The 23,213-nt window shown below is 41.3% G+C and overlaps 1 protein-coding gene across 1 annotated transcript in view; it reads left to right on the top strand.

Moving 5' to 3' along the window:
• The window catches only part of ZNF827 (zinc finger protein 827), an 80,887-nt gene extending 79,040 nt beyond the window's left edge, over nt 1-1,847 (top strand). The window contains exon 15 of the mRNA XM_010009000.1: nt 823-1,847. Within this exon, the coding sequence (XP_010007302.1) occupies nt 823-1,630 (808 nt within the window). The 3' untranslated portion in view covers nt 1,631-1,847. The remainder of the gene's footprint in view (nt 1-822) is intronic.
• Nucleotides 1,848-23,213: the final 21,366 nt, after the last annotated feature.

Here is a 23,213-nt window from a genome sequence, read left to right as displayed (position 1 = left end):
AGATTCCCTCCTCCAGCCTTCTCAGCCCTTCCTGGTCCAGGAACCAGGGGTGAGGCCCTTTGCCACGTCCACCCCGGTCCGGACGCTTGCTGCTGTGAGTAAGCAGAGCCCACATCCTGTTCCCATACAGGCACAATTCCTGCCGTGGCAGAGGCAGCTGTAGGCAAACACTGCCAAACACACACCCTTTGAGCACAGCTAGATCATCTCCCAGAAATTGGAATCCCTACAGATCATCCTAACAAACTGGCTTTCAGCTGCTCCTAGCAGGATACCCAGCAAAATTATTGTTCAAGGTCACATAAAAGGAATTTCCAAAGGTTTTGCTGTACATGTGGTATTACAAGTTTATTCCATCTTTACTTAAACAGCTGCTTTCATACTCATCTGTAAACACTCACTTTAAACCACTTCTTAATGGAAAAAAATGGCCAAAGTGACTTCGTGCAAACACTAGGAATGTCGTTACACAAAGTACCTGTGAATCAGTCACCTATTCTGCACTACCCGGCCTGCTTTGCTGAATCTTCCCCATCAAGGTAAGCCAGAAGATTAAAGTGATGCTCCTTCAGAGCGAACCTGGGAGTTTTCCTGGGAATGTGTGAGCTCTACTGCCATTAAATGGCTAAACCTCCTCTAAGCAGAGATGTGTCAAGGTGTCAAGTATTCAAAAGAGGCTTTACAGGGAGCATCAAGTGCCTTTTTCTCCTCTTTAGTAGGTCAGAGAAGGGGTTGAGTGACAGGGATAAACCAGGAATGCAGGCCTTCAAGCTGAGTGACTTCTCTTTTCTCTGTCCCTGCCTTTCCTTGCTGTGCTGCCAGGTGCCCGTTCTGCATCTACTCCACGAACCGCCCTGCAGCCATGGAGTGCCACCTGAAGACTCACTACAAGATGGAGTACAAGTGTCGGATCTGCCAGACAGTGAAAGCAAACCAGCTGGAGCTGGAGATGCACATCCGAGAGCACCGCCTTGGCAACCATTACAAGTGTGACCAGTGTGGCTACCTGTCCAAGACTGCCAACAAGCTGATTGAGCACGTGCGTGTCCACACCGGCGAGCGCCCTTTTCACTGTGACCAGTGCAGCTACAGCTGCAAACGCAAAGACAATCTCAACTTGCACAAGAAACTGAAGCATGCTCCACGCCAGACTTTCAGCTGCGACGAGTGCCTGTTCAAGACTACCCACCCTTTTGTCTTCAGCCGCCACGTGAAGAAGCACCAGAACGGGGACTGCTCTGAAGAGGAGAAGAAGGGCCAGTATTCAGCCTCCAAGGAAGCCAGTCCACTCCTACCAGTGAACAGCTCCAGAAACCTCCTGTCACCCCTCTCAGTTATGTCTGCCTCCCAGGCTCTGCAAACAGTGGCTCTGTCAGCTGCACAGGGCAGCGGGGCAGAGGCAAACTTGGCAGTGAAAGCCTTGGCCACCAACGGCACTTCCCTGTGCTTTGATAAGTACTGGAACTCAGAGTTTGCCCACCTTATTCCTTTAACAATGTTCTTCCCCAAAAACCACTACGATCTCACATTCCATCCACCCAGACCTCAGACCGCACCGGGAGGTGCCTCTTCACCTAAACACTCCTTCCTTGCCTACCTTGGACTGACAGAAAGGGCAGAAACTGTCTGAGGGCAGTTACATTCTGTACCAAAAATAATACCCCAGCAAACCCAGCAGGTGTGCATTGCTGCAAAACGTAGCCCCGAGAGGTAACAAACACTTGTACTATATCATTAGTAAGGTTTAGAAACCGGCTCTATGTGTATACTTATTGCATTGACTTGAAAGCTGCTTTATTAAATCTTCAAGAGGTGACCTACTGCATACTTCTACCTTCAGAGGCATGTTCCCAGTATTCTTATCTAAGATACTATTTTGTCTTGTTAAGCTGGAAAAAAAAAAAAGGAAAAAAAAAGGAAAAAAAAAAAAAAAAAGAGTGTCCTTAATGGCAATCAGCACTTGTAAGGTTGCATATTGATGCATTTTATTTTGGGGCTTTGTGTGCGTTCGGGTGTGTGAAAGAGAGTCTGCCTGTAGCACACCATGACATTGCTTTTGCACATCCCTTGTATTGGCTTATTTAAATATTATTCTTTTTCCTTTTCCACACACTTGCTGCCTCCCTTCCCTCCGTCTCCCCCCGCGCTGCAGAGCTGCGGGAGGAGTAACGCTTGGTTCAGGGTGGGTTGGTGTATTAGTTCAGTGCTGTTTGCAGCCTCCTTTAGCTGTTTGATGCCTTGTACTCAGTTGTCAGGGTTTGTGGATTTGGGATAGAACGGATGAGGATAAAGTTGCTTTCAGCACTGAAGGATGAGAGTATGAAAAACCACGTGTATGTACACACGCACACGTGCAGTGTGTGCAGTCTGCACCCCCACACAACAGGCCCAATTCTTAACTGTTACACAAGTGTAACAAAACACCTGCACCTGGGCCATAGTATACATCTTTTGTTTTAAAAGGGCATATAAATATATATATATATATATATATACTGTATTATGCAGTGGTTACCTTTTAGTTTGCAGGAACAATAACTAGAATTCTATGGTGGAAAAAAAAAATCCAGCAAGGGGATTTAAAAAAAAAAAAAAGGTATGGTTAAATTCTGGGTATAACTACTCAGACTAAAAAAAAAAAGGCAGTTTTGCACAGTGCTTTAGTCTTGCACTAGTTTGTTTCTCACTTGCAAAAAACAAAAAAGAAAAAAATATTTGTGGGCTGAAGGTAAGAAGACTGTTTGTTTGAAAAGGTACCAGTAGCTTCTTTGAAATATTAAGCTATAAAAAGATGCTGTTTGAACCACACAGTTCTCTTTTATACCCTCAGTATTTCAATTGTTCTTGCAAATTCTACAGTCCTATCACCACACTCCATGTTATTAGTAATACTGTGTTCCTTTTTGTTAATGGCAGATAGAGTGTACCCTGCTAGGACGCTAACTTTAAGCTTATTTAACACTCCCACTTGTGGTCATTAAAATGACATGTTACATGTAGCACTTTATTGCAGGAAGAAGCAAATGCAGATTGGTTGTATAACCCTTGTGAAGCTCAAAATGCCAAGAGTGATCTTAATTTAAGAGGAGCTAACCAACTGTTAATTGATTTGTGTTTCTTAGACAATTGAGGATCCAGGAAGAAAAATTAGGATTAAAATACTCTGCATTACGATTGGAAGTATAAAACATGAAACATTTCAAAATGTTATTGGGACTTAAAGAAATGCTCTCTTATTAGACTGTTGTTTCCCATGGTGTCTCATGGATTTGGATCTTGCTGTCTTTCACCATTTAGAAATCTATGAATTAGCTTTTGTCAGAGTCCCCTCTCTCCTTTGGCCAAGCCAGTACAGGAGGTGCCCTGAGTCACATCTAATGTGCTATCCACTCACCCTCACGCTGTCCTGAAGGAACTCCTGCAGATTCCTGTAGGATGGGGGGGATCCGACAGGCCAGTTGCAGCCAACCCTCCTGTAGGCGACAGCACTGAAGCAATGCCCCAGTTCAGGAAGGCATCTCTGGTCTACACAGGCTCTCAAACATATGCACAACTAGAAACATAACTCCATTAGTTCTTAAATGAAGCTTGTGTAGAAATATTTTTTTCTTAATGCAACACTGGCATCATTTAACTTATTTGCAAGATTCCTTCCTTTCTTTTGCACTGACATGGCCAAATATTCTCCACTGTCATGACCAAATATTCTCCACTGTCATGACCAAACTCTTCCTGCTCAAGGAGGACATCCTAATCTGTGCACTCCTGTTGACATACTGGAAGCTATTTACAAGGGGGAAATACCCAAAATAGTAGCAAGTTATCATTTGAAATTATTCATTAAAGGACAGAGAAGTCCCACCATTGTGTTTACATTCCAGCAGACCGTTTTGGTTCTAATGAGCATGTGGTAGTTCTGTCTAAGCAGAAAAGCCATCTGTTCCAAAGCATGTATGACCCTTTCTAAATACCCTACCTAACTCAGGACCCTGCTTGCCATGCTATACTCCATCAGAACCCCTGGTAACCCTCCCCCCCACATGAGTACAAACAAAACAGAAAATGCTGTATTAATAAATACGCAAAGCATAAAAAAATTTAGTATCTCAGCAGCATGAAATATGCAATCAGCATCCAGAAACTATACCAGTTCTTTAAAATACACCCAATGCATACCACCATAGAAGAGCAAACACTTCCAAATCAAAAAGTTTATGTTTTAAACTGGCAGGTAAAGTACATCTGTCTAGGAGGAAGAAGTAGGACACCAAATGAAACCAAACAGCAGATTAAATAGGGCTGGAACTTCCAAGAATGAGCTGTCAGCATGCAAATGTCATGTGTTTGACAATGTACCACTGTACTAGTATCTGACATAGTAGTGCTTAATGTACCTGGGAAATTTGTTTAGCACTTTGGAAAGGATACATTAATTCTTTCTGGCAAGTTATAGAAGTTCTCTCTGTAAGGAAAGTGTGTTAGGAGGTTTTTATTTTTTTAAGAAAAAAAAATACAGTATTTATCAGAGCTCATGCGTATTAAAATAAGTGGTTTGCAGTTCAAGGCTAAACAAAGGAATGTTCTCCAGAGGTTCCCCCTACCAACTAATGACCAACAGTTCTGATAAATTCCCCCCACCATAAAGGTAATTTCATACTGGTTTTCACTATGCATTCTTTAAGGAAAGCTAGTGTGTTTTTCCATTTGGTAATTCATTTGAAGTTCTCAGCATTTTTTTCTTTCTTCTGTCTTTTTTTTTTTTTTTACTTGTATTCTGTTCAAATATCATTCTGTCAACGTTTCTGTACATTAATAAAAATTTGTATTGTATAAAGCTTTTTGCATTATAAGGCTGTACAGGGTCATTTTGACAGTAACTGGTATATTCTTTTGCATCTTATGTTGCATTGCCAATTTCTAGTGTATCCAGTTTGGAAGTACAATATACTCTAATTAAAAAGGTTGGCTATATTCTTGTTTCTTTTGGGTTTTTCTTCCTCTCTTTTTTTCACCTTAAATGGATTTAGGCTTCATTTGGAAGGAGGGGGAAAGGACCCTCCTACAAGACAGGCAGATACAAAGAAAAAAGATAACATGTTATGAATGGTTGAAATTGAGAAGGAAAGCTCTGGTTATTACTGCTGATGAAGAATACAGCAGGTACTCCTAGGATGGCTACAGAACAGCTCCCTGTGGCTCTGTACTTGTACCAACCTGCCAGGTCAACTCTGCAAGGGGGATGATGCCTCTTCAAGGTGTGTGTGGAGTGGTGAGGACGATGGAGCTCTCCAGCCCTGCCCTGCAAACACCAGACCCATAAGCAGGTGTTTCGTCAACCTGGCCTTGCTTGGGAGCAGCCCAGTGGCATCATCAGAACTCTTTCCTTAAAGAGGAGCTACACAGTGAGTAGAGGAACTTTGTGCATTAAAATATTCTAGTGACACCAGATTTTTTTAGTTATAAAAATATCATGTATACATTTTGTCAGTGTTTCAGAAAAAGCTACTCTTTTTTTTTGTCACCAAAGATTAATGAAACAATTAAAACGTAGAGAGGAGGCTAAAGAAGGAAATCCCATGACCAGACAGATTTCCAAGAAGCAAAGATATTACTGGCTCCACTGAACAAGAAAAGATACTGAACTTCCTAAAAGGAAGTTAAGAGTATTTAAACACTAATAAAAAAAAATAAAAATTAATTAAAATACTCATGGCTTTCCATTTGCCCTCAGATAGGCCAGTTAGTATTAAGGTCTTATGATCTGAAATATTCTTACAGTTATAAGTGTGAATACTAATTTTAAAAGCTTCCATCTGTACCTTCTTAGAGGCCATGGTGCTGTTGCCAGCATGTGTGTTAAACCCACTGCTCCTGTTGCTGGTGACTAGTTAGAAGAAAGGAAGGCATCTCTAGCTTTGACATCAGGATGGTAGGTCATCTTCAAGAAGAGGTGGGTTGTTTTTTTTCCTCCTTTTACACTATACCTGTAATTTAAAATAAATACAAAGTGATACTCTGTGTGAGGGTTGGGGGTTTTTTGTGCTAGACATAAATAGTTAACCTGGCGATTAAAAGATGATCACGCAAACTCTCCAGTATAATTTTGAAGGTATTTCAGAGATTGATCTACAAAGCCCTGCTTATATCTTGATGGTTTTAAACAAACCTCAGCTTCTGTAAATTGTTACAGATCTGTTGTAAATTATTTAATTTAGAAAAATCATTTAATTGAGAAAATGGTTGAAGATGTAGGTTCAAATGTTCTGTTAAAACAAGCACAGAAGGTGCAAGGAGTGAGCCAAAGAGCAGCTTGGTTGGTGGAGGAATGGGCACACAGCTGTCATTGATGTTTACAAATATGCAAAGGCTGAGTGTCAGGGAGAATTAAGCCAGGCTCTTCTCAGTGATAGCCAATGATAGAAAAAGGGGCAACAGGTGCAAGCTGCAGAATAGGAGGTTCCACATAAACATAAGGAAAAACTTTTTCACTGTGAGGGTGACAGAGCACTGGAACAGGCTGCCCAGAGAGGTTGTGGAGTCTCCTTCACTGGAGACATAACTTGCGGGGTGGGGGGAGGGCATGTTAGACTGTTCAAAAGACAGATGAACGTGGTGTTTCAGGAGATGGTTTAGTGGATGGTTGGACTTGACCTTGAAGGTTTTTTCCAACCTTGATGAGTATATGATAATATATATGCATGGTGATAGAAAACATCTCAGTTTGTGCATTGACCCTCTCACGACAGCAAGACCTGCCCTGTTTTCATTCTGCCTCTGTGTATAGTTTAATATGCTATATATGTTTAAAAAAAAAATTAAAAGTGGACATTTTTTTCAAGTAGATTATAATCCTACCCTTGCCATAGTCATGATAAACCCAGCAGAACAAGGTTTAAGAGAGAGGCACTGGGGGAGGTGGAATAATAAAAAAATTCTTTTAACACTTGATTGTAGAGAGGGATTGTTTTGCAGGGGATGGCATCATTTATGCTGAGCCATGGTTTAAAATACATGTTGTGTTAAAAATGTATCAGTGGTGCTCCTAACAGACATCTGTGTTGTATCATCCACCATCATATCTGCTGCTAATTGGCCTCCTTGTTGACAAGTCTCAGCAGCAAGGTTAAGTACTGGCTGTAAAAGCAATCTAGCCTCTTGCCCGAGGGGTCAGAGCTCAGGCAGCCCGTGCAGGAGCCTGCACAGCCTCTTCCCTGCTACGTATTTTCTGAGAGATAATAAAACACCAGCACAATCAGTCCTGCTCGGAGGGCTGCCAACCACTCCATGTCTGTGGAGCTGCAGCAAGTGGTGTGTCAGCTCATCGCAAAGGCACTCAGTCTGCTAGGGGAAAGGCACTGTGTTTTGCATCAAAGTTTTAGAAACTACCAGTGAAGCATCTAAAAATTCCAGAAGGGACAGTTAACCTTGGACATGGGGCAGTTGAGACCTGAGTGACCAGCAGTCGCCCCTGGAAAAGGGACGGGGTGGGTGAGTTCAGTGCCCTGAATCCAGTGTCTCCTGAAAGCTGAGTGTCTCCAAGGCAACTCACCCAAACAAATCCCCTACCTGCTTTTTAAAACCGTGACCTAAAAAAATCCCAGGGGGAGGTTGCAGGGAGCACGGATGGCACTGCTGGCATCGAGCCAGGCAGGATGGCTCAGCCATCACACCTGTCCTGGCACATCTGGGCTGAGTTAACAGGTTACACCTAAACCAAAGAGCAGGATTTTCCTTGGCTTGTGGGCTGCCTGTGTAGCTCTTGGGAACATAACGCTCTGTATGCTAGGAACCCATCCAATTACTAGATACCAGGCACCACATCAGAAATGCAGCTGTTGTGCTTCCACATGTGCACAACAGCTGCCTTAGGCCAACCCCCAGTGGCTATATTTACGTATGACTCCTAAGTACCCACAATTAAAAAAAAAGAAAAAATAAAAATAAAAAAAAAAAAAAAAAAAGAGAAAAATAATTTAGAGCTGGAGCTGAGCAATAGCTGGGGGCAGGGGGTACACCAAGTAGAAATGTTTTATTAAATCTAAAAAAAACCCACAAAAACAAACCAAAAAAAGCCCACCCAATGACTGTGCAGCAGAAGCACACCAAGTGATACTCTGGCACTTCTTGGCAGGCTTGTGAAGCCTCTGTGGCCTAGTTCCCTACTCAAAGATAGGGGGAAGGGAGTTCCATGAGAGGAGGTGGTTTTGTTTTGTTTTGTTAATTGTTCCGCTTCCCTCCCCCTCAACCGTGATTAAAATGCAACATATGGCAGAACTGAAAAAACCCACCAACACAGAAACAACAGGTTTTCCATTTTAGGGTATAGTTAATTAAAAAGGACTCAGTTCCTGTAGTATCCTCTGTTGCTTGCATATAGTTGTGCTCTGCTTTACTTTTCAGCCTCTGCTTTCTATCCCATAGATAGCATCTTTCCTATCTTTCATAGCACTTCTCAGACAGCATTTCAATAGAACTGCAAGTTTTTGAGTTGCTACTCTTTTGGGAAGGTGCCTGTTTAAATAAATGACAGAAAAATGCTCCCTGTCGCTGAGCCCCTGGACCTTTATGCCAATGTTTGCAGCACAACCTAATGTAACCAAAAAAAAACAGGCCTCACTCTCTGGCTGGTCAAAAAACAATCAAATACTTCCTTGGTTCTTTCCCTGTTATTTACGACTGGAATGTTCATTCGCACACTAGACTGAAGAATTGAACAGGAAGCCAGTTGGGAGGGTCAAAGCAGCCGCTAACGTGCTCACGCATAGTTGAGTAGGACTTCAGAACCTCTTTATGCACAACTGTGTGGAGGAACAGGAGCACGTTTTCCCCAGCTTGCTCTCACTGCCTCCTGAAGCATTTTTTACACCAGTAACTACATGAGCTTGGTCTAGCCCCTGCTCAGGAAAGGCTTGTTCTGCTCCTCTCTGCCTGAACAGCAGGACTACAATGTCCAAGGCTGTCTGATGTGCCAAAGTCCCAGAGCTGAGGGCTGGAGCAGGTGACCACCCTCCCGGCAGCCACAGGCACTTTCACACCCCGGCACCTCTCTGGCTGTGCAGCACCCTGCACACAGGGTTTGTGGGGGCACTGAAAGCAACTGGTGCTTGAGGAGAAAACAAAAAGTCATTTGGCTTCCTTGTAGGACTAACTTCCCTAAAACTGTGCAGGTCACTTAATAAGTAATTTCTTACCAGAACCAGCAAAATAAATTATGATAAACTATAAATGTCTTGTACTTCTTGTACTAACTCTTCTGGTATCTAGACTTTCCAGCTCACAGCCATACAATTCCTTTCCAGTTAGAAGAGATAGTTGTTTTAGCATTAAAATCAGTATCTTTTTTTTTTCCTGAAATTGAGGGGGAGGGGAATTAAATGGCATGGGAATATAAGTAAAGATAAATAGTCACAGTAGAGCTCTCTCCACCAGTGTCTTTCTGAAATACTCTGCATACATGGGTGGCTGTCACTCATGTCAGTGACACTTTAAAAACTTACAAGAATAGCTCTATTCACAGGTGTTACCAGAGTGATGCCCATTTGCATTCTGAATATTTAGTAAGCAAGAATTAAGACTTCATGTGTTTATACATACCTACCTATTTTTAATGGGAGCGCATACCTAGAACTTAATGAAAAGATCTAAATATAATGCTATTGTGATTTTAAAATATGCACTGTATCTTGTAAGCTGACATTTCAATTAAAAATAAATAAGATCCAGTTATTTGGTGACACTGTGATAAGATTGCATTTTCACCAGTCAAGTTTCATTCTTATTTAAAATGACAGATTTCTCAAAGCTAGACAGAGCCAGGAAGAACAGTCCTCCATCCATTCAAACCAGGAAAATGTAATTAAAGGTGCACTTAGTAACATCCCAAAATTTGGGACATCACATTTTATGGATAAATGAATTTTGCTGTAAACACATTGTTACTTTCCTGTGGCTAGTCTATTAAAGCTAATAACTGCATAATAAAATAAAATTCACATCCAATTTTAACAGGAAAACAATGCATGTGTAGCACAAAAGGTCTTACACGCATCTGCAGTGTGTACCTACCACCTAAAGCTCTCCTGGGTACCTCCTGTAACCCGGCTGCAGCAGCACCCCCTGCACTACTGCACCCACCCAGGCGAAGGGCTGCAAGTCTCAGCCCGTGGGAACAGCACTGCCTGGGTGCTGAGCTCCAGCTGCTCCAGAGCCACGTGGCAGCTGTGGCAGCTTCTGCACCTGGAAGGACCCTCCTCTGCATGGCATTGCCAGCCTCCTCACCCAGCTCAACTGGTGTAACAAGAACAAGCTGGAAAAACAAAGAACCCACTCGTGCTTTCTTCTAAACTCTGTTTAATTAACTAAGGTCCTTTGGTGCTGCCATAGGAAATCCTATTTGATGCATTCCTAACAGGAATGTCCAAGACACAAGTACTTCTCTTACAGAGGCACGACTGACCTCTTGTCACTGAACCTGGTCTTCTTTAAACCTACTCTTATCTCCAGCACCACGTTGTTCCACGTAATCCCACCATGTAACACAGAACTTTGCTGCACTGATACACCGAAATCCCCCCTCACTACTTGCACTGCAAAATTAGTTCCCAAATAGCCTTCCCCAACCCATGTATGGCTGCCTGCTGCAGGTGCTTGTGCTCCTGTGGGGACAGTCCCACTCTGTTTGCTCCAGCCACCAGCAGAGGCCACTTTGTACTTGTCCTCATGGCTGTTACCTTCCCTACTACCTTCGTGGCCCCTACACTGACTTGAAAAGCTCTTTCAGCTCCAGGTTCACTTGCCACATGTGGTAAAAGAGTTGACCCTTCTAGATCAGCCCAGTCATTCCTGAATTCCTGCCAGTACCCTGCATTTAGGGTAAATGCTACTGATCAACACTCTCAGAAGAAAGAATTTAAAAAAAGAAAAAATACCCAGAAATCTGAACTGCTCAGAAGTTTCTTCCGGGGGAATGTTTTGGTGTCAGGCAAGTTTTAAAAGACGCAGGAATTTCCTGTGGAGCAGAATTGTGGTTCCTGACAATGGGCACTACTGACCATGTTCTGAGCCTTTGGATCTGGTTCTCAAATTCAGAGAGAGGTATTCCTGAGCATTCTTTAGAAACTGGACATTTTCCATCAGGATTTTTTATTCTGTCACTGTAATAGCCAGTTCCTCAACTTTTACATTTGCCATTGGCAGCACAAGTCACATGAGTGCTGTCATTAGTCTTTTGTGACCTAATCAACAGCTTATCAAGACTCAGACTCTTATTTGGTGGTAGAGACTTCAAGAATTCTCCAGGTTTAAGGAGCCAAACCAAAATGGATGGGATGGTGTTTTGTATAGTTCAGAAAATTTGTTTATCATGGGGACTTTCTTAGCTTCCTGGGCTAGACTAACAGAGGAATGGAGACATCCAACTTTTAACGACCAAATAAAAATAAAGTAGATCACCAAACTATCACTGGCAGCCAGAGAGTGGCCAGGACTCTGAAGTCTCTAGTGTGAATGTTCCCAAGCTGCCCAAAGCTTGCATGATTCAAAGCTCACTCTTGGCACTGCCAAATGACCAGGGACTACCTCGTCCTCAGTCATCTGCCAATTCATGACAGGCCAAAAACTCAGAGAAATCCCTTAGCTCTGCAGCTCTTCCCAGAAACCTCAAAAAGAAAGGCTATTTACCTCTCAGTCTCCAGAGATTTGCTGTCTGTACATATGTTGACATTGAATTTACTGTGCAAACACTGAAAGCCAGAGAACTTCCACCCCAACAGTACTCACTGAGGTTGCCTCCTCTTGCTCTTTTCTTGCAGAGGGTGGCTCACTTGTTGTAACAAGCTGCAGTGTCATAACAAACTCAAATCAATTAGTGGTCTTACTGTAGATGCAGGATAATTCACTCAAATCTTGTCATCACAGGCCCAGTAATATAAGGAGACTTTCTGAAGATTTCTTTCGTGTTAGCATAAAAGGAAAAAGCACCTGCAACAGTCAATAATGCAATTAATATCACCAGTCAGGTGAAATCTAAAATCTTAAACCATCCCAAAGAAGCATTTAACTTAAATTCTGATGGTAGCCTTGTTTCCCCTTTCCTTCCTGGCAATAAAAATGACAGCCAACAAAAAAAGAAGAAAGCTTTCTTCAAGGAAAGATCCTCTCCCACCTATTCAAAGGTATTTGAAAATCTCTCAGGAAGGTGGGAGAACACAGAGGAATCTCCTACCCACAGGCCTAGACCAGATGTAGCTGCCAAGTGCTTCAAAACTAGAGGCAAGTCTCCCCCTTTTCAACTCCAGCAAGCTGGGACACTGGGCATGGACAGCCCAAGAGAGGACAGCAGCCTGTCCACACATCAGCTGTTTGCTCACAGCAGTATGTGTTCTTGATAATAAGCAGTTTCTCTTATTAACAGACAATCAAGCATGTGCCAGACCCCATCCAGTCTTCAGGTCATCAAAGGGAGAACCTGAGACTCAGGTGGTAACACCTGAGATTGGCAATGAAACACTCCAGGAATGGAGAGGCAGGATTTTCAGGCTCTAAACAAAGAGCTGTAGGCGGAGCCAAAACCAGCACTTTCTCACCAGCAGGCTCAATATGGCTGTGCCCTGACAGAGCCTGCAGGTTATTTTGGAGATGAGATGTGTCAGAAAATAGATTAATGCAGCCCAACTAGGAAATAGGGAATACATCCACCATGGTTCACAGACTGGCCCTGAAGCAAAACAACTGGTTGTTCTTAATTTATAAGGCATGGAACTTAAACTCGAGGTACTTCCACTGCAAAATATGGTTCTTTTTTCCTGTTTATGATCAAACAGCACAGTGTAATTCAAACCCACGTCCTGGGAAGGTGAACAGCAGACACCCATACCAGCTGCTCAGGGCACCTGCTTCCAGTGATCTACCTTTTTTCTTGCACAAATAACATTAGAAGATGAACACTTTATTTAAGTAATAATGCATCCTCACTGTCTGTGCTGCCACTGGTTCATACTGGATTTCTTTTACTAAAAGTATGAAATAATGCAAACACACTAAATACCACAGTGCAGTGACCTTTCTTTTTTAAAAAACAAACAAACAAAAAACCTACAAAAAGCCAAAAAGCACTATAATAGAAGTTTTTTGTTTGTTTGTTTTTTGTTTCAGGAAGAAACTGCAGACAGCCAAATTAAAACAAATGTCTTTTTGAACAAAAAGTGCTCTTTCTAGAGACCCAGACTAACTCACTAAGTCTGGAGTTAATGGACTGCAGATTCTTCAGCTTTTGGGAAATAAAATTTGACAATTTGTAAAGGAAGATTGATTTTTTTAATATACATCTATAAATAAAGACTTCATACTGTGACATCAGCTACTCAGATGCATGATAGAAGTTCAGCATCTTTTCAAGAGAAACAGTCCAGATTTTAGGTGAGGGACCAGTACAGATCCTTTTCTAATTCCAACTGGAAAATGCATTTTCCCTTATCACATCTAACACTGGAGAAGAGGGCAGCATCTGTCAGGTGCCTCTTACTGCCAGGATTGCAACCTGCCCCCTCGGGCTAGAGAGAGGTCTGTCAGCCTTTGCCAAATGAGTCAGAAGACAGTGATGCAAAGATACTGTGTGGAAGGCAATTAAAGAGGAGAGCTTTGCAAAAATGGGATTTTCCTCAATGCAGCATGAATTTCACACTGGCTCTAGCAGCTTTCCATCTATGAACAGAAATAAAGAAACCAGGAACAATACACAGTGCAATTCACTGCCAGAAAGATTGCAGAAATACACCTTCAGAAGAATCTTAAAATATGAGCAGAAGGAAAATGTGAGGGATTGATAGTTTTAGCAAGGCCACACCATGTAAATAAGAGGTAGAAAGGAAAAATGAGGCAGAGGGGGAATGATCCAAATGGATCTGAACCTTTTGGGGGCTACAGAACCCGGGTTTCCTGCCTCGAAGTACATGACCATAAAAAGGCTTCTTGAAAAAATTTTCACTCCTAGTTACTTACACAACAGCTGGGAATCTTGATTTTGCCAGGCCTGCATCTTCTTTTCTTCAGCTGCAAAACATTTTATAACTTCAATCACTCTTGCCTGTCACAAAAAAGTGAAAAAGCCCTGGTCGAAAACAAGCCAGAAATGCAGAACCTATGAGAAAATGAAGCAACTAATTTAGGACTCTTCTCACCATTTCCCAGGTTCTGGTTAGTCCAATACACTTCTGAAGGAACAGAGAGCAGCACATACTGAGGAGTGGAAAAAAAAAAAAAAAAAGATGGTAAGAAGTGGTTGTTCCTTTTACCCTGGTGATAAATCTAAGTACAACACCGTGCACCACATCAATTCCAAACAAGCAGAGGCAGATATACAGTGTGCTGCTTGCCCTGACCAAGCCATAGAGCAGCAGAGAAAAAATAAGGCTCTCTAGCAAGACATAAAGATACTCAAATCTGTTGTAAATACGAGCCCAGTTTTAAGGAGGCCTCAACTCTCCTAATGCCAGAAAATCACTACCACCTAGACAGAGTGAGCCCACCCACAGATGCCAGACAGCCCTATGGCAAGATGCAGACTTCAGCTGGTGACATGAGCATTTTTAAGTAGCAATGTGGTGCAAGAAGGCCATTCACCGTGACTTAAAAAACCCAACAAGCATTGAAATCAGCTCCAATTGAATCTTTGATAGGGGCAACATGGTAGGTATATCTTGGTGCTTTTTTAGGGAGAGATAAAGAAGTTCTGAGGAAGGACAACTATCCTCCTCTGAACCATCCAAGAACCTTATGGGAAGCAATCTAATCACCAATGCCATGACTGCTTTGCTGTAAGTCCAGTATATCTGGTGATAAATCACAAAATCGATGGGTTTGTTTCATGTCATGCTTGGTGTTAAGAGACTATATGTTTTGACAGGTTTGTAGGATGAAAGTTGAGGACTGACAGCAACTCTCCTAGTTCTTGGACAGGATTCATACCAGGAGGAAACACCAAGCCATTCAACACCAGAAAACACACCGCACAGACCCTGAAACCTCCCTTTCTGCCACAAGGACTCAAGCTCCGTGCTGCCCCAACAGCGAGACAAGGAGCATGAACTGAGAGACTATACACAGATCATTTGTCTCTTTTTTGTAGGATGTTTAAATCAGGTCTCTCTGGATTTCGCTGGTAGGGAAGGCAGACAGATGTACTCCATGCTGAAATTATGTAGCCATCAGCATTTACCATAAATCATTTATCATAAATCATTTATCATAAATCACAAGAGAATTATTTTTTTCTTCTCACTGGAAGTACAGTTTTTCCTATGTGGGACTGTTTAACAATGTCTGGCTAACTTGATCACCAGGAAGAATGAAAACAAGATGCCTGATCAAGTACTAAAACATCACCCAAAACCACCAACTAATATTTACAGTTCAATCTCTGATTATTTAACCAACTTCAGTTGTGAAAACTCAATTGTGGTTGAAAAAAAAAAAAAAGTAAAAAAAATTGTAATCCACTTGAAAATAGTTAGAGATTAATTAATTAAAAAAACCTAGCACATCACAATTCAATACGAACAACAAACTAGACAGAGGCAGGGAACATCTACCTTGTTTTTTTAAAGCAATAACTATTATGGCTGGTCCCTCTGAGAATTAAGCAGATCCAGCTCTCCAGTGTTTTGACCTCCAGAAGGTCACGTTCACAAGTCAGTGATTGCAAAAGCCAAGCTGGCATTCCCAGTGCCCACGACAATAGATCCAATTACTTCAACCAACAAGCAAATGCAGCACAAAGCTCCTATTGCTTTGTTAATTCACACACATATATCTGCAGATACAAAGATGAGAGAACAGTACCCTTGCCACTTCTGTGTGCTATTTAGGCTCTGGTTTCTTAACTCTCCTTACACATTTTTTTTTCCACTTTTTTTTTTCCCCTGGTGAATGCCTGTTTAGAAACACCTCATCCAACAGAAACCAAAACAGGGTTAAGTAAACTGATTTTGTAACTATTTGTTTTGGAAATGTTGTTTTTCTCACCATTATTCACTGCAATTTTTCAGACTTGGCTGAGAGAAAATACCATTTTGTTCTTCTTTCACTTGCAGATGCATAGACTTAGGTGCTCAGTAAAAAAATAAACTCAAGCTTCATACTTACTACTCAGTGACTATTTTTGACTTTGCAAAGTAACCTAGCAGTTCAAACAATTCACTTTGAGGAAAAACAAGAAACAGAAACCTTCAGTGAGTACGCTGCTGAAGCCAGTAAGTTCAAAGGGGATCAACAGCATTTTATAAAAGGCAGATAGAAAAAAAAATAATCTGCAAGATACAGCAATAGCTACCAGATACCCCAGCCTCGGGGACATTTGAGGAATGGCTGGGACCAAATCCCAGTGAAAATCCCTTCACAAGTATTCAGCATGCTCTCAGGTCCCACTGGGTGGGGATGTGATTTGTCTTTCTCCCTGGATGCCTAAAGACCATCACAAACTCTGGCACCTCTGTGGGCTCCCATTCTTGCACCTCACCTCCTAGGCTGCCCAGGTATCCATCTTACAGAACACAGGAAAACGTTGCTACCAAAATCCTCTTTATTCTCCCCAGGCAGACAGAGATCTGCTCAATGGCTTCAAAGCAAAAAGAAAAGTGCCCTGGCTTCAGCCCACATGCCCACAGGCACATCCTGATGGCAGCAGAGGAGCAGCACTGATCTGAAAGGCAAGCTGAATATGCAGCTCAACCTGACTGTTAATGGAGAGACTATTTATGCCTACTTCCCAAATGTCCCTATTTACTTTAAACAAAGTTGTGGTAGAAGAGCCAAAACCAAAATATCTATCAAGAGCACAGAAGACAAAACTAACTGTGGAAGAGATACTGCCCCAGAAAAATGTGATGTAGCCAATTTTGCAAGGTTGCCAATTATGTGTTATTAAGGACATCACACAGCAACCTATTAATACATCTAGAGCCCTTTGTTGCCCTATTATCAATAAGAAACGCAAACCTTCTGTACTATTTTGGGAAATGACCTTTCTCCACAGCATTGTAGTGTAGCACGAGCCAGGAACCTCACAAGCTGTAATTCCAGCTCCCCCATTGACTTGCTGCATGATGAGGGAAGGTTGCTTTAACCTCTCAGGGGCTGTTTCTTTTTCTATGAAGTTGCAGTGACACTTGCTTACCACTCAGCTCAGTGGGGTGCTTTATTCTGTTAAATATTTGAGCAAAGCTCTGAGGATGCAAAACGCCAAATCCGTGTGATAAATTGTTGTAGCTGCTTAAGGATTTTAACACAGCAGAAATTCAGTTGCAGCTGGAAGAGCATCCTCAGCAGAGCTACAAGATTCCCTTTTCACAAGTGAGAACTTATACCCACTAGCTTTAAGCTACAGGTGTCCATCCAGTAACTTTTAACTTGTCACTGATTTCAGCCACAGAGTTTCTCAACGCACAAGAAAGAAAAGCTCAGTACTTGTTCCCACCTACATGCCAGCAGAATTCGGAGTAATGTGAACAACTCACATAATGGCAAAGGATACACCTAAAATAACAGAATGCAGAGACCATAGGATGAAAATTACTGGGACAAGCAGAACGCCCAGCGGATACCCAGTTTATGCAGTCTGGTACATTTCAAAGGTCAAAAAAAATAGTTGGGTTATAGGAAGTTACAGAGATTAAAAAAATAGAGCAGAGACTGTAATAACACCAGCTCTTTCTCTCTCACTCTCTCTAAATAAATAAAAGTCATGACTAAATGAAGTCATTCTGAAAACATGAATTATTTAATTTGCTTTGGCTGAATATTCCCAGGCTTAACCCCCTTGAATTGTAGTAAAAGGTGGGAAATAATCTGATCCATTTACAAATTACAGGAATGTACATAAACACACAATAAATTATATGAAGGCTATACTCCCAACTTAGAAAAAAAAAACAAACCTAACTCTTTTCCAAGGGACAGAGATTCATTTATTTTCAACATCTCACTTCTCTCCTGTCTCCCTACAAAAGAAAAGACTAGATTCTGATACAATACTTGAGAGCTAACAACTCCCTTTCATAATTTCACCAAGAGCTTCCAAACAAAACTTACTTCATGGCTTGAGAACCATCCATTGAAATTCCATTACAATTCCTTTGTAATTGACAGCACAACACAAATTCTGAAATTCTGCATCTCCAGTTCTTCAGAAATAAAATGAGTTTCACAGTGTGGAAGATTTAACCTGAAAGACACAACATCACACCCATATTTATGTGAGGAACTTCCCAGGGTGAACACTGTTCTTCCATCACGATGATCCGCAACTGCCCTCAAAAACTCTTTGGTTATTATTTAAGAACACCTTCTTTTACAGACAGTTAGACAGCAATATATTTGACACAGATGTTTAAGGATGACATAATTCAAGTTTTATAAGAATTACATTATAGCAGTTATTGAAATCCATGTTTGAATTAAATATTTAGTAAGTCTACTGACAGATTGCATTTACTGATCTTAATTAACAGTGCCCAGAGACAGTTTATCCACGTTCTCCAGATTGAACTATAGTGAAATTTTTTACCCGGGCTACGGATCCAGGGATATACAGAAAACAGAGGGAAGGAATGTGCAGTACTTGGCAAGTGGTTGGGTATAACACTTCAGGAAACAGAGGGGGGCGTTTCCTCTCCTAGGCAGAAAACTTTTGATTTGTGTGAAACACCCTGATGTGAATACACAGTCCCTGTTGGTCCCTTTCGCTTCTACAGATTGTTCATGTAACATTTTGCAATTCATTTTCTTTTACCCAACAACTCCATGAAAAAAAAAGTTTACATTTCATCCGCAGCCCAAGATCAGTGGGTTAAGAAATGAGGCAGTTGCTAAGGAGGCCTTTCACACGTTTCTTACAGCATACCCTCCTTTGGGGCAAACCCACCCCAGAGGTAAGTTTGACCCCAAGGAGGAGGTACCTACCCCCTGGGCCGCTGCAGGGAGCGCCAGGGGCTGAGCACTGCTACACAGCACCATCTAAGGGAGCTCCTCGGGTACTGCCAGCCAGAGGCCGGGGCTGCAGCTCCGCCAAACTTGCCGCCAGGTTCCCGGTCACATTCACTTCCAGCACTGTCGCCGAAAGAAAACTTCCCAATCAATCGTTGCTCTGTGAATGGCTGCCAATGTTTCATCCAAAATCGTCTAGAAAATGAAGTTAGTGAGAAGTTGGCTGGGGAATAATTTTCAGAATAAAAAGATGTACCATTGTCATTCGTAGCTATTTGTTTCTCTCTCTTGCAATTTCTTAGTTTGCAAGTAACTCAAGTCTACTATAAACATTCTAGATTAGGCACAGAAGAAAAAACTATCTTTTAGATTTAGAAACTAAAGCACAGGAGTAGCCTTAATTCTATCCAATTTGTCCAGTATTTAAATCTCTATTTTAGCTTCTTAATGCTTTTGTGATGCAACCTGCATAAGAAAATGGCACACTAACCTGAGAATCCACTTAGTCTAGCCTTAATCTCAAGCAATAACCAATAAAACCTTATGAAACCAAAACCATCCAAACTGTCCCACAGAAATGTCCTTGTACATTAGATGCTCAGTAAGGGATACATGCTCAAAGTGTTAGATGAGAGCTACCCAGACTAGATTCATTTACAGAATCTGTGCATGTCTCCAGAGCAATTTGTAAGATGAATGAGTCCACAGTGGACCAACAGATTATTTTAATTATTCCATCTTCCCTCTGAAATGTCCTGTCTCATTGCATATGACATTTACTAACCCAAAAATGGAAAATGGACTCACCTAACGGGACAAAACTCAGGTGGAGGGTATCCTAGGAGCCCTATTCAATGACACTCAGGCACGTGCTCAAATGCTGTCCTTTCCTGATGTCAGTGCATGGAGCCATCGTAGCACTGTTAATATAAGTATGTGCACACAAGGAACTGTGTGTGGTGGGAATGCAGTTGTGGAGCAGTGTCTGCAGCTAAACTGAAGGCCATGTGCATCCCACAGGACATGAACCTGGGACTTCCCTATTCAACACATCATAATTCAGAATAACTGATTAATCTTGGTACAGAAATATAACATTCTGTGGTTTTTAGTTCTGCTAGTGCTCACAGGGGACATGGTCTGCGTGGTTGATACAGCTGTGGAAATGACATCACTGATGAGTCTCACAGTGAAGACCATTCATTCTCTGCTTAGAAGAGAACACCATATTCTCATGGATAGCTAGAAGTAAAGGTGAAGGACAACAAATTTTTAATTATCTAAAGTTTGGAACATTACTTTTCAAATCTACTCAGGTTCTATTGCTGTTGCACACAGAAAGAACCGGTCAGGTACTCTAAATCATACCACTTATAAACAACAAAAACATTTTTTGCTTTTACTGAAACTGTTTTTAAAAGTTTATTGATTTTTACCTCAGCTCCCTCCTTCTCCTCAAATCAGAAGTTAAGCACATGACTTCAGCTACTTGTTTTGAATTCTGCAGAGATAAAATATCAGCAGTTGTTCATTGCAGACAGACAAATTGTATTCACAGCTAAAAAAAAAAAAAATAATCCTGTTTGGTGAACAATATTTGCTCTGTTCAGCAAGCTAGGGCATGCACGCAAAGCCATTCCTCTTAGTCTCAGATAGCAGTCAGGATTCCCAAGTAGATCACATTGTTAAGATTTGTGCAATTTAAAAATAAATAATAGCAATATTTGCAAGGTAACTCACATTCGAGTTTGCTGTTTATTATACTTGATTTACCTCTGCCAGATACCATACACTTGCCATGCTTTTGACATGACAGACTGGACAGAAACCAGTTTCATGTGTGGCTGCCTTTTCTGGAATGAGTATCTGATCTCAATTGTGCAATTACAGCAATATTAGTCCTCTTCATGTACTTTGTGAGACTGACACAGCTGAACAGCAGTTTCTCCTTGAACTTCAGAAGAGAAGGGACACCAAAGCATAACAGGCTTGTGAAACACATGCTGACCTTTTAATATGTTGACCTGTACTGCTGTTTACAGCTATCAATGAATCCTGAAGTGCAGATAGAAGGGAGAAGTCAGTAGTGGAAGTGAGAAGAAGGAAAGGAGAAAACCAGCAGACTAACAAACAAGGCATTATTTTCCACATAATGTCCACACATTTACAGACGTCTCAGGAGCATCACATTTTTGGCATAAAAAGCATACAAATACTTAGCTGGTTCTTACTTAGATCTAGAACTAAAAGACAAGCATACAAGTAACAGTAAAAGCTACTAGTCTAAGCTTCTGACATCACGAGGCACATTGTTGCAGTTTGTGATGTTACTAAAGATCCTTTGTCCAGGTAGACTAACAATTTACTTTTTAGACATAAGGTGAAACAAGCAACTTACTCTCTGCACTTATTTTACAGGCTTTACCAGATTTGATCAGCGTTATTTTTTAAAAAGGGGGGTAGCATTCTCTACCAGTGCAGACCCCTAGTAATTTTCAAACATATTCAATATCCCTTCTAGTTCAGTTTGTGAAATCCCTAAAAGATGTAAAACAGGAAATTCTTAGCACTGCCATTTCCCTTTCCTCTATGTTTATTTTGCCTACTCCAAAATACTGAGAAAGCTTCTCTAAATATGAATAATCCTGAAGTGTGCTTCTCTTGCCATGAGAGCAGGGCCTGACATCACAGCCTGGGAACCAGCTCAGCTCCTTTTCCCTGTAAGTGGCAGGATACATCTTAGCACAGTTGGCTTGCCTCTAAACTTCCCATCCTCCACACCTTCCTAAGATGGTGTCTGTTTTCTTCTAAGACTTGTTGAGAGAGAGAAAGAAGACTAAAGGGCAAAGGTAATGAAAGGGTCAAGAAGAGACAGTTTCCCTCAGATGTTGCTAACAGACACCGAGCAACAGTTTTGCACGACTTCACAAATCCTTGTCTTTTACGTGGTGAGCTTTGTCCAAGCCTGGGTTCACCAAGGTTACAGGAAAAGACAAGGTTGTACTTTTGTTGATCAGCGCTGCTAAGCAACAAGTCATAAAAACTAACATTACTCTTGTTTTCCACTGGTTGCAATTAGAAAACTACAAACAGGATCTTTGTGTCATAGATTCAGGGCTGAGAGAAACCTTCAGCAACGTGACTCTGTAATGCTATGAGCCACAGTCAATGAGAGCATCTTCTCATCATACGAGCACTACGCAGCCTCAGCCATTGCAGTCTGCCACAGTGCAGGTCAGCTCAGTCATCTGAAGTTATAACACTCTTTAGGTTGTAACAGGTAATAATCTTTAGGTTATAACAGCAATTTTCAATAGAAGAAACAAAGCAAAAATATTGTTAATCTCTGATTAACTTAATGAATGTTTGAGTAAATAAGTGTATAACTAAACAAAATACTTTTTATACATTCTTCTTGCTGCTCCATAGTGTACCTTCTCCACAGACTACCATGAATGTCAGCTCCTCTCACCTCTGTTTGTTCACCAGCTGAACCAGATCCTTGGTTTGGCAGCAGGTAGCAGAATATGTCCGTCATATTTCCATTATAAACATGTACTGCTACTGCTTTTGAATTTTTCATTTTGAAATGTCTTACTCTCAATTCACAAATTGTGTTAATGTTTCCAATATGGGGGGGGTGGGTTATTTTTAAATAAACTATAAGGAATAAGACTATGGAGTATCTGAGCTAGGTTTGGAAGAAGAACCCTGTGCACTGTTGATTGTCCAAATCATAAGTTTCAAGAGAAGACACCGATTTTTCTTTAAAAACATGCTGTATCAGCTTCTTTTTGGTTGTTCTTCAAATTATATCTCTTATAGAGTAGTCATGGAAGGTTTAAGCTCTGTAAACATGTTTTTCATTTTAACTCACAGATAATGTTACTTCTTGATTGTACATCCATGAGGGGGAGCAATAGCGCACTGTGAGAAAGACAAAGTAAAAAGGAAAGAAGTATGTTTAAGCCACTACAGAGCAAGTCAATAAATTAATCTTGTCACTCTAAGAAAAACTTTAGGAAGGGAACCATGTAAGGCTAAAAAAAAAAAAAAAAAAAAAATAATTTCATTAGTATCCTTTAGCTCAATTTCCATTACCAAAAAAACTCAAGATCCACAGACAACCAACACACTGCAGATTTCATAAATAAACAATATACATGAGCACATATAGACTGACCGAGCATGCAAAACTCTAGGTGACCCTGCTTTGGCAGGGGGTTGGACTAGAT

The sequence above is a fragment of the Chaetura pelagica genome, unplaced genomic scaffold (assembly GCF_000747805.2).
Source record: "Chaetura pelagica isolate M959 unplaced genomic scaffold, ChaPel_1.0 scaffold221, whole genome shotgun sequence".
Classification (NCBI taxonomy): Eukaryota; Metazoa; Chordata; class Aves; order Apodiformes; family Apodidae; genus Chaetura; species Chaetura pelagica.
This window is presented reverse-complemented; position numbering and strand designations above follow the sequence as displayed.